General features: G+C 46.3%; 1 protein-coding gene and 1 non-coding gene across 4 annotated transcripts in view; one reads left to right on the plus strand and one right to left on the minus strand.

The window, feature by feature from the left end:
- The first annotated feature begins 711 nt into the window (after positions 1 to 711).
- On the plus strand, positions 712 to 850 carry LOC112059435 (small nucleolar RNA SNORA47). The gene has a single exon (XR_002888741.1). It is a non-coding gene; the product is annotated as a small nucleolar RNA SNORA47 (small nucleolar RNA).
- A 9,650-nt stretch (positions 851 to 10,500) lies between these two features.
- AGGF1 (angiogenic factor with G-patch and FHA domains 1) overlaps positions 10,501 to 12,597 on the minus strand; it is a 39,275-nt gene continuing 37,178 nt past the window's right edge. For all 3 annotated transcript variants that reach the window (XM_008167534.4, XM_005288293.5, XM_008167533.4), the window contains exon 14: positions 10,501 to 11,686. In XM_008167534.4, coding sequence (XP_008165756.1) covers positions 11,486 to 11,686 — 201 coding nt within the window. In that variant the 3' untranslated portion in view covers positions 10,501 to 11,485. The remainder of the gene's footprint in view (positions 11,687 to 12,597) is intronic.

Genomic DNA, 12,597 nt, shown 5'->3' on the forward strand with positions numbered 1-12,597 from the left:
TGTCTGTCCCAGCATGTATTTGCACCAAAAATGTTGACCATAGGGGAGCAAAAGTGCAGAAATTTTGATTGCATGATCCTGTCTGTTTGGCAACGTGAGGATATCATGTATACATATTCTTATAATAGAAAATATATTGGTCTGCAACTTTCTGCAATTATAGTTCATCCTCTCTTAAACAGATGCTCTACTCCCACATCTCATCCTGGTAGTATTCTCTCTACTTTTCAGCCATTAAGGTCAGTCGGTAATGTGTATGTGATACAGCTGATTGGGGCAGCTGCCAGAATACAAATCCCTATGTATTCAATGTTGTGTGTGTGTCTTGGAAAAATGCTTTGCAAGTATATGACACTGCTGAGCCTTTTCTGAAATACTAATATGGATCCAAAAATACACAGAACAGGACGCTGACCTGAGTTTCAGTGAATGATGGCAGTGCTGTTAATTTCCCCCGCCCTAGTTTTGTCTAATAGCTGTCTTCAGCTATTTCCATATTCTTCCGTGTTACTCTGTCACTATTTTGTGGTTGGCTTTAGAAAAAGCATTCTGATTGATGTGCAAAGTAATGCTTCCAGTGAAATTTATTGGTGCTTGGTATTCTTACTCATCAGTTTTCATGCCTGGTGCTGGGGAAAAATAACATTTATGTAACTGATGATGGTGAAATGGTATGGGTCTTGTTAACATGAGAGAGACCATCAATATTTGTGGAGGACTGAGAAGGTAAGGCAGTTATATCCTGTACTGGTTCTTACTGGTTATAGCCTCCAAGATTAAAATGGTGCAAAAGCAACCCATGTTCCTCTCCTAACGTTAGGGGAAACAATACTGCCTTTGCATATATGGCTTGCATAGCCAGATGACTGTTTTATATGAACTTAATTTGTTTGGAAAATGTTCTTTATAGTGATAAGTTTAAGGGAGTAGATTCTCTAGCCAAGAATCCTATTTAGCACTCTATTTAAGCCACACTCTCATTCAATTCAGTGAGTTATGACTCATAAGCGCTGAACAGGGAACTTGATACAGTAGCCTGTTTAAACTGGTGGCTCTCAACTTTTCCAGACTACTGTCTCCCTTTCAGGAGTCTGATTTGTCTTGTGTACCCAGGGCCGGCTCCAGGCACCAGCCCACCAAGCATGTGCTTGGGGCGGCGCCTGGATGGGGGGGCACGGCGGGGCGCTCCGGCCTGAGAGCGGGGCCGCGACTGGGCTTGCCGCCCTCCCCGCGGCGCTCTGGCTGCCGGGGGCTCTCCGCCCTCCCCTCGGCACTCTGGCCGCGGCGGAGAGCCGCGGTGGGCTCTCCGCCCTGCTCCCGGCACTCTGGCCGCCGGGGAGAGCAGAGAGCCCCGGCCGGGCTTGCCGCCCTCCCCCCAGCGCTCTGGCTGCCGGGGGCTCTCCGTTCTCCTCCCGGCGCTCTGGCTGCCGGGGAGAGCGGAGAGCCCCAGCCGGGCTCCCCGCCCTGCTCCCGGGGCTCTGGCCGGTGCGGGATTGCTCGGCGCCCTCCCCTGCCGTGCTGGGGGGGGGGGGGGGGCGGGCAGGTGGCTTTTTTGCCTAGGGCAGCAAAAAAGCCAGAGCCGGCCCTGTGTGTACCCCAAGTTTCACCTCACTTAAACTACTTACTTACAAAACAGACAAATAGAAAAGTGTCACAGCACACTAGTACTGAAAAATTGGACACTCATTTTTACCATAGTTATAAAATAAATCAATTAGAATATAAATATTGTTCTTACATTTCAGTGTATAGTATACAGAGTAGGGCTGTCAAGTGATTAATCACAATTAATTTTTTTTAATCGAGCCGTTAAACAATAAGAATATCATTTACTTAATTTTGGATGTTTTCAACATTTTCAATTACAATACAGAATACAAAGTGTACAGTGCTCATTTTATATTTTGATTACAAATATTTGCACTGTAAAAACACATTTTTCAATTCACCTAATACAAGTATTGTAGTGCAATCTCTTTATCATGAAAGTTGAAATTAAGAATTATGTACAAAAAATAACCATCTATTACTCCCCACCCCCATCACGATTTTTCACACTTGCTGTCTGGTCACTCTAGCGCGCCACGTGCACCAGTGCTGGAAGTTTTCCCCTCAGCAGTATCCGTAGGGGTGTGGCTCTGATGCCCCCTAGAGTGGCGCCCGCATGGCGCGGCATAAGAGGTGCCGCCGGCTCCCTCCACCCTCAGTTCCTTCTTGCATGAAACTCGGACAGTGGGGAAGGAGGGCGGGTCATGGAATGGACACGAGCAACCCATCTCGAAGAACACTAGTTACGGAAAAAGTAACTGTCTTTTCTTCTTCGAGTGCTTGCTCATGTCCATTTCAGATTAGGTGACTCCACAGCAGTAACCCTGAAGGTGAGTAGGAGTTCACTGAGTGTAGATTGCAACACAGCTCTGCCGAACCTAGCTTCATCCCTGGCCTGCTAAGGGATAATATAATGAGTGGTAAATGTGTGGACAGAGGACCATGTTACAGCTCTACAGGGATGTGTGCCAGGAAGGCTGCCAAAGAAGTCTGATCTCTCGTCAAGTGGGCTCTGACAATCGGCGGCAGCGGAACCCCCACCAGGTCGTAACAGGTCCTTATGCATGAGGTCCTCTGGACGCCCTGTACATGAACACCAGGAGGAAGATGTCCTGGTTCACATGGAAGGTGGAGACCACCTTTGGCATGAAGGCCGGGTGGGGCTGCAACTGAACCTTATCTTTGTAGAAGACTGTGTATGGCGGTTTTGAGGTCAAGGCTTTAATTTACAAGACCCATCTCGCTAACGTCACTGCCACTAGGAATGCGACCTTCCATGACCGATGGGAGCAGGAACCCAGTGGTTCAAAGGGCAGGCCAGTGAGCCTAGAGAGGACCAAGTTAAGATCCCACTGTCGGATGGGAGCCCGCACCTGCGGGAAGAGTCTCTCCAGTCCTCTCAAGGATCTGACAGTCATGTCATGGAAGAACACCATCTGTCCTTGGATCAGCGGGTGAAAAGCAGAGATGGCTGCAAGATGCACTCTAATGGAAGTGTGTGCCAGGCCCTGGTTCCTCAAATGGAGCAGGTAGTCCAGGACAGCCCGTTTGGAGGAACACGAGGGAGAGATGCCCCATTCGGACGCCCAGTGGGAAAACCTCGTCCACTTGGCCAGATAAGTCAGTCTAGTTGCGGGCTTCCTACTTTCCAGGAGGACCTGTTGGACTCCTTCCGAACAGGTCTGCTCCTCCAGGTTCAGCCACACAGCATCCATGCAAGAGGTGGAGGGACGCGAGATTGGGGTATAAGAGCCGACTGGTCCTGCGACAGCAGGTCCGGTCAGTTGGGCAGGGGCCAGGGAGGGGCCACTGACAGGCTCATGAGCATGCCGAACCAATTCTGGCAAGGCCACGCTGTGGCAATCGTGATAACCTGCGCATGGTCTCTCGCTCTTTGCCAGGGTCCTGATGATGAGTGGAATTGGAGGAAACGCACACATCAGGCTCCCTGACCATGACAGGAAGGCATCAGGGAGGGAACCCTTGCTCAGACTGTCGAGAACAAAACCGGTGCCATTTCCTGTTCTGTCTGGTAGTGAACAGGTCCACTTGAGGAGTTCCCCACCTTTGGAAGATCATGAAGGCTACCTCTGGATGGAGTGACCACTCGTGGAGAGAGGAGAAGTCTCTGCTGAGCTGGTCTGCCAGTGTATTCCTGACGCCGGGAAGGTGACAAGCTTCCAGGTGGATTTTGTGGCTGATGCTTCCCCTTGCCTGTTGATGTAGAACATTGAGGCTGTGTTGTTCATCAGGACTCGTACCACCTTGCCCGACAGGTGGGGCAAGAAGACTCCGCATGCCATCCGGACTGCTCGGAGCTCTTTGAGGTTTATGTGTAACCGTACCTCCTCTAGGGACCACATCCACTGTGTCTGGAGGTTGCTGAGATGTGCCCCGCAGCCAAGGTCTGAGGTGTCCAACACCAACACGATGGAGTGAGGAGGGTTGTCTAATGGAACCCCTTCCAGGACCGTCCTGTGGTCAGTCCACCAACAGCGAAGTAAGTATCACCTGGGGAATGGTAACAATCTTCTCCAGGGGGTCTCAGGACTGGGAATAGACCATCGCCAGCCATTGTTGCAGGGGCCGCATCTGGAGCCTGCCATGGCGGACAATGTAAGTGCATGTGGCCCAGCAGGCGCAGACAGACCCTGGCTGTAGTGAGAGGGAACGTGGAGACTTCCATGACGAGGTTTGCTATCGTGTGGAACCTTTCCAGCGGCAGGAACGCTCTAGCATAGGTAGAGTCAAGGACCGCTCTGATGAACTCTGTCCTCTGCACTGGCACTAATGTCGACATTTTGTTGTTCACCAGTAGGCCCAGAGAGTGGCACATGGCTTGAAGCACTGCAACATCCCTTCGGACTTAAGACCTGGAACTGCCCTTGATGAGCCAGTCGTTGAGGTACAGGTAGAACTGGATACCCTTATGCCTGAGGTAAGCCACTACCACCAACATGCACTTGATAAACAATCTTGGTGATGTTGCCAGGCCGAATGAGAGGACCATAAACTGGTAGTGATGGGGCCCCATCATAAACCAGAGGAAGCGTCTGTGTCCTTGAAAGACTACCATGTAGAAGTATGCATCCTTCAAGTCGAGGGCGGCATACCAATCTCCCGGATCCAGGGAGGTGATGATAGAAGCCAGAGAGACCATGTGGAAGTTTAGCTTCTGTAGGTACTTGTTGAGGTCTCGCAGGTCCAGGAGGGGCTGTAGACAGCCCTTGGTTTTTGGGATTAAAAAGTACCAGGAATAGAACCCCTTGTTCCTGTACTCGAGAGGAACTTCTTCCACTGCACCCAGCTGTTGTAACCCTTTTACCTCCTGTGCGAGGAGACTCTCGTGAGAGGGGTCCCTGAACAGGGACAGGGAAGGTAGGTGGGAAGAGGGGTAGAAAGGAACTGGAGGGTCTAACCCTGTTCAACTGTGGTGAGGACCCAGCAGTCTGAAGTTATAGTGGTCCAAGCTGGGAGGAAAGGGGAAAGCTGGTCGGAGAACACTGGGAAAGATGGATCCGGGGAATAGTCTGGTAGGTCACCCTTGGGCCCACCCTCAAAATGACCGTTTGGCCCCCTGCTTATTAAGGGTCAAGCTCGACTGGGCAGAGGATGGAGGCGGGTGGTTTGGGCGGCGCTTGTAGCCTGTGGCTCATTTATGGGGTTGGTCCTGCTGAGGCTGCCTCCCCTGGCCCTGATGCTGCTGTGGTTTGAACTGCTTACGCGCCAGGGCTGGGACGTAGAGACCCAGGGTTTTCAGGCTGCTGCGAGAGTCCTTGAGGCCATGCAACTTGCTGTCTGTTTGCTCCATAAATAGGGCCCCGCCACTGAAGGGCAGGTCCTGCAATGACTTCTGGGCCTCGGTGGACAACCCAGAGAGGAGCAGCCAAGAGACTCGCTGCATGGAGATAGCGGAAGCCATGGTGTGGGCAGCAGTCGTGCCCTCAAAAAGGATTGCTCGGAATTCCTTCTTGGAAGCCTCAGGGAGCGACCCTTTGAACTTGGCCATGGCTTGCTGCATATTGAAGTCATATTGGCCAAGGAGGGCTTGGTGGTTGGCTACTCTCAGCTGAAGGCTGGAAGATGAAAATACCTTTCGCCCGAAAAGATCCAGCTTCCTTGAGTCTTTATTTTTGGGGGTGGCCCCGAGTTGTCTCTGCCGCTCTTGTGGTTCACCACCTCAACCACAAGAGAATTGGGGGCTGGGAGGGAGTATAGGTACTCACGCCCTTTGGTTGGCATGAAGTACTTATGTTCGGCCCTTTTTAGAGAGGGGGTCTGGCACAGTGCATCATGCAGGGGGTCAGACCAGATGATCATAATGGTCCCTTCTGACCTTAAAGTCTATGAGTCTATGATTTTGGAGACCTCTTCAGGAAGGGGCAGGACCACCCTCGTGGGAGCCGAAGAACATAGAACATCAAACAGAGCCCCAGGGCTCTTCCAGTTCCTCAGCCTGAGGCACCAGGTTAGAAGCGAACCTCTTCAAAAGTTCCTGGTGTGCTCTGGTGTCATCCTGAAGAACCAAGTGAGGGGGCCCCGTGATAGCCTTGTCTGGTGCCGATGAGGATGATGCCGGTGCTGCGGGAACCTCCATGTCCATTGGTGGTCTAGCAGCTTGCTCCCCTGGGTCCTCCTGGACCTGCAAGGTCTTACCCCCTGAAGCCTCGAGCACCAGAGGGGGAACGGGATACTGAGGCCACTGGCCTCTCCGAGGCTTCTGACACCGATCAGGCAGCCTGGGAAGGTTGGGTGAACCCCCAGGGGTTCCATGGGTACCATGGCGCCAGCCACTGCGCTTGGGGCCATGGGGCAGGTTTCGGTGCTGATAATGTAGTTGGCACCGCCGGTACTGGGGCTTGTCCGGCAGTCAGGGAACCTCACTCTGAGCCGGAGCTACCAACAGAGTGGTCAGTACCGGGCGACCAGGATCGGGGTGAGTGGTGGCTGGTTATTGCATCCTGAAGCCGACCTGTCTGAGCGAGATTGTCTTGGTTGGGCTCTTGGGTATGGACAGAGTTCAGCAGATCTGCGTCTGATACCTGGCAATCCACGCCTCAAGCGACTCGACCGGTACCAGGACGTCAACCAGGACCAGGAGGATCAGCCTGAGTAGGGCGATCTCCTTCTTGGAGACGGGTGATGATGGCCCAGCAATCGGTAATCTCTGGTGTCTGATTGGTCCCGGGATCACTACCAGGCCCTTGGAGACCGTCAAGGCCGGTCCCGAAGTTCTTGCTGGGTGGCGCGTGCCCCAGAGGGTCTGCGCCATTCCACCAGCGAGGAACGCCTTGAGTCCCTTGATCGGTGCCCCTGGCGTGGGGATTGAGGCGGGCTCAGCTTATTTACAATGTCACCTGAAAGTGAGTACAGGTGTTAGCATTGGACTGTTGTAGCTGCCACTGCAAGGTATTTACATGCCAGATATGGTAAACATTCATATGCCCCTTCATGCTTCGGCCACCATTCCAGAGGACATGTTTCCATGCTGATGACGCTTGTTAAAAAAAATAATGCATTTATTAAATTTGTGATTGAACTCCTTGGGGGAGAATTGTATGTCTCCTGCTCTGTTTACTCACATTCTGCCATATATTTCATGTTATAGGAGTCTCAGATGATGACCCAGCACATTTGTTTTAAAAACATTTTCACTCCAGATTTGACAAACCAAAAAAAAAAAAAGGGACCAACGTGAGATTTCTAAAGATAGCTACACCACTCGACCCAAAATCTGAGAGGGATGAGGTGTGGAGCATGCTTTCAGAAGTCTTAAAAGAGCAACAGTCCGATGCGGAAACTACAGAACTGAACCACCAAAAAAGAAAATCAACCTTCTGCTGGTGGCATCTCACTCAGATGTTGAAAATGAACATGCATTGGTCTGCACTGCTTTGGATTGTTATTGACCAGAACCTGTCATCACCACGGACGCGTGTCTTCTGGAATGGTGTTTGAAGCATGAAGGGACACGTGACTCTTTAGTGCATCTGGCACAAACATCTTGCAATGCTGGCTACAACCGTGCCATGAGAATGCCTGTTCTCACTTTCAGGTGACCCTGTAAACAAGAAGTGGGCAGCATTATCTCCTGCAAATGTAAACAAACTTGTTTGTCTGAGGGATTGGCTGAACAAGAAGTAGGACTGAGTGGACTTGTAGGCTCTAAAGTTTTACATTGTTGTTTTTGAGTGCAGATATGGAACAAAAAATCTGCATTTGTAAGGTGCACTTTCATGATAGAGATTGCACTACAGTATTTGTATGAGGTAAATTGAAAAATACGATGTCATTTTTACAGTGCAATATTTTAAAAAAATAAAGTAAGCATTGTATACTTTGAAATCAATATTTGAAAATGTAGAAACATACAAAAATATTGAATATATTTCAATTGGTATTCTATTGTTTAACTGCAATTAAACTGATCAAGGCTAATTTTTTTAATCATGATTAATCTTGAGTTAATCATGTGAGTTAACTGTGATTAATCACAAGCCTTCATACTGAGCAATATAAACAAGTCATTTCTATATGAAATTTTAGTTTACTGACTTCACTAATGCTTTTTATGTAGCCTGTTGTAAAATTAGGTAAATATCTAGATGTACTGTACCCCCACTGTGTACCCCCATGCATACATCTACCCCTGGTTGAGACCCACTTAGAAATAGGCTCTGTTTAAATTACCACCTTTGGCTATCTGCTATTGCTCCTCTCCAAATATGAAAGTGATGGCTTGTTAGAGTAATACTGCTTTTCCTCCAACAGGTTCTTATGAAAACTCAGACTCTGGAATCTGTCAAACCTACATTGATTTATATAAACAACTGACATTTTTGAAAACTACCTTTAAAGTGATGGAGACAAGGTGGGTCAGGTAATATCTTTTATTGGACCCGCTTCTGCTGGTGGGAGGGATAAGCTTTTGAGCTTAACAGTGCTCTTCTTCAGGTCTGGAGAAGGTAATCAGAGTGTCTGAGCTAAATACAAGTTGGGACTATTAAGCAGATGGGGCAGGGGAGGAAGGAAAAGCACGCCTGCGTAGGAGACAACTTAACATGGAGTAGGCAATTAAGGGTTAGCAGGCTCTAGGATGTTACAGATTGAGCCATAAAGCCAGTGTGTTGGATTAGTCCATGGTAATATCTAGCAGAATTATTAAGTTCCCAAGCTTGTCTTCTGAAGGTGTTGTGCAAGTTTCCTTTGAGGACAAAGGTTGCATGCAGTGTGATGATCGCTTAATGAAAAATGCTCACCCACATATGATTGTATTATTTTTCTGTGAGAATTAATTCAGTACTTTAAACTGACGATCATTTATAGAAAAAATGGACAGTTACAACATATCTAATGTTGTGTATCTTTACACACAACTCTTCACCCAGAGGGGGAGTGGAGAGAAAGCTATTACTCTGTAAAATTACATTTAACTCAAATAGCTTTTAGTCAATTTGAACCCTCTGAAGAATTGGACTTGTACATTCAAAGCAAACTGTGGGACACCTATTAAGTATCTACAAAATATTGGCAGTGCAGCAGTTCTTAAAACTGTAGTAATTAATACTTAAGATTCAGGTTCTAACAAACTTTTGGAAAGACAATCCAAGAGGGAAAACAAATGCTTCTATTGTAACTGAATACTTAAGTTACACTACTGTCATTTCACAGTAAATCTGACTAGTCTTTGCAATGGTAACCAGAACTTGCTATTAAATCACATACTTCTATCAAGACTCTTGGTTTGCAATAATGTTGCATTGTCTTTCAATTGTCCTTTCCACCCACTATAGTTCCCTTTCCTTTACTAAGCTATGAGGCTTCACATATGCTACCTTCCTCCCCATCCCCTGTGGGCAGGGGTGAGAGAAAATGTTAGCTGATGCCAGAAGGCCTAAGGGTAGTAGAAACAGGCAAATAAAAGGCAGTGCTGTGTTCATCTCAGCTTTGACAGAGGACAACTGTAGGATCAGATACCAAAGGAAACATTTTCAAGGGGCCTGTGTAGTGGACAAGCACACCTGTTTGTGAACATGACTCATTTAACATGATTATATGCTTGAACCACTAATCTGAAAAGTAAATATTTGCTAGCAGCAGAGAAAGTGTCTATAATTCCTTAGTCCTGGTGGTGCAGATTCACCAGATTCTTATTGCATATGCATGAGCAAGCATACATTTATATTTGCAAAGAAAGTACTTTCCTCATGTAAGATCAAAATCTCAAATATTTTTACAAAGTATCTTGTTGCACTTTTCCAGTTTTTTTTTAAAAGGTACTTGGGCTAAACTTCCCCCTTAACTATAACAAAAGCTTCAGAATGCCTTGGAATACAAGTGTCACTTCTAGAGCTACACCTTCAGAAATGACTCAATATGTTAATTTGTTATGGAATATAGTCTTACAGGAAAATGTTAGCACTAAACTATATTGGTAATTGTGATGTCTTCAATTTACCTGTACATTTATATAATATTGTGTACAAAGACTAAAGTTAATATTTTGATTTCTGCGAAGATAGTTTAATACAGAATTGAACAGTGTTGCTATAGCCATTCTAAGCACTTGTACACAACTCTTTAAACTACTACTTCTGGGCAAGGCATTTTTCAGTAGCTGTTTTCAGATTATTAAACAAAGGCTTTAAACTACAACATTAAATAGTAGTCAAAGCATTGTTATTTCTTATTACTCTCTGGTGACTCTGATAAGAAATGTTAAGAAGAATGACTAGCAGCTGTTCTAGCTTCAGCAGTCTGCTTGCTGTTGGACAGTTTAGCCCTGGTAAACTAGGTGGATGTTATGTCTGCTTACTGGTCTCCTTTACTGTGACAGCAATATCAGGATATTTTAACCTGAATGAAGAGAGATTAGGAAAGTGTCCTAATTTTAAAGAGAACCCCCACATCCAACATACTCATAAATTAATGTCAAGAATCACACAATTCAAATTTGACAATATTTCATTTATTGTGTTTAAGAACATTCAATAAATATCAAGTTTTCAGTTTCAGATTTGCAATCCTTATGCACGGAAAGTCTGATTTTTTTCCCCCTCATCTCCCCCCCCCCCCTCCCCCCCGCCCGGCATAAACTCCATTGCCAGCAATGGGTGTATCAGAACAGCCAGCCTGAAGAGGCTAATAAATATTTTAATATTCCTAGATAGCGGGTTTCTGAGCATACCCCTTCTAAATGGTATGTTAGATTCACCACACAAATTCTTCACAGAAGAAAATAAGACTTTACTACAAACTGTCCTCTGAATATTATTCTTTTACTAACAGTGGTCATTTATTTCATGTGGAACACGGTATTTAGAAATACAAAGTAGACATGGATTGTTAAAAATATCAGGAATTTAATTTCATATATGAAGAGTAAATTGAGATGCATGTGATCAGTACTGAATTGTATGAATTTAGTTGTAATGTGCCTCTTGCTAAGTTTCACAGCAATTCGGACCAAATGCTCACAAGAGAGGAAAAGGCAACATTTAAAAACCTCTTGCATTGTTTTGTGGGTTTTTTGCTTGCTAGAACATTAAAATAATCTTCATAAGTTTGGAAAAAGTTTAAAAGCAAATCAAAATAGTTTTAACTGCAGTGGGCTATTGTATTAAAAGATAAATATTTAAAGAAAATTCCTTCCCTTAATGAGCATCACCTTCAAGTACTTCCATTTGAACATTCTTCTAAACAAAACCTGCATCAGTCTGATTTTCACTGCTTATTTATTTAAGTGTGTTTAAAAAAAAAGTGTGAACACTAGTGTAAACCAAATAAGACTATAGTTAATCTTAATATACACCTCTGAATCTTGAGGAGATTCTTCACAGCTGTATATTACTTATCACCCAACTTTTAATTTAGCAAAAAATAAACTCTCAGCCACTTTTTATACACATGAATTATCCTGCTCTGGGCCTGAGTATTTTCATTCTGCAGTCCCTCTAACCCAAGGCATAACTTTGGGTGCATCTTTCTGCGTTTTAGCTTCCTGGAAGCTTTCAGCAAACCTCTCTCTTGCTTTATCCCAGTTCTTTTTGTTCTTGCTTTTGATGATCTGAACATCTTCAACTGAAGCTGGTCTACTTGTACCCAAGCCTGCATGCATCTTGTGTATCTGAAGCTGGATCTGTCAAACACATTGAAAAGTGTTATGGATTCCATATTTCAAATACTTGAACATTACTGTCAGAGGTGAAAGTACAAAGGACATACCAGTACACTGGAGTCCTGAGCAGGGGCGTGGCCTCAACCAGAAGAGGCGGGGTCTTTCAAGATTTAAAAGCCCTGGGGCTCCAGCTGTGGCTGGGAGCCCCAGGGACTTTAAATCACCCCGAAGCTACCAGCTGCAGAGGCGGCTGGGAGCTCAGGGGTGATTTAAAGGGCCTGGTGCTCCGGCTGCTGCGGGGAGCCCTGCCACCACTGCCCTGAGGTAGCGGCGTCAGGGCTCCAGTGGCGATTTAAAGGGCCCAGGGCTTCCTGCAGTTGCAGGAGCACCAGGCCCTTTAAATCCCCACCCGAGCCTGACTGGCGGCGGTGATTTAAAGGGCCCAGGGCTCCCTGCCATGGCTGGAGCCCTGGGCCCTTTAAATCACTGTCAGAGAAGCCAGTTCAGTCCAGCACAGTACTGGCTCTTGCCAGTACGCCGTACCAGCTTACTTTCCCCTGTGATTACTGTACACCTATCAAGCTCTGCAACATTAAGTAATCTATGTTTGACTAACAATAAAATACCCAAATCATGAACACTGATTTCATGTAGATAAAAGCCTGCTACTCATCCAGTTCATTTTAGAGGTGATCTGCAGGGAAAAAACAAAAAAACCTAAACCCTGAACTTTTTAGATGCTGAACAATCTAAACAAACGTAAGAGGATGTTTTAGCATGTATGCAACTAGTGTAATTTTTAAATCTGTGAGGCACAGTCCACCCTCTACCTTTTCCATGCAAGTGCCAGATTCTCACTCCATAATATAGCACCTACCACTCTAAAATCCAAACCCCGTATCTATTCCCCATCTGCATTCTGCTGCCCCACA

The sequence above is a fragment of the Chrysemys picta genome, chromosome 6, assembly GCF_011386835.1.
Source record: "Chrysemys picta bellii isolate R12L10 chromosome 6, ASM1138683v2, whole genome shotgun sequence".
NCBI classification, from domain to species: Eukaryota; Metazoa; Chordata; order Testudines; family Emydidae; genus Chrysemys; species Chrysemys picta.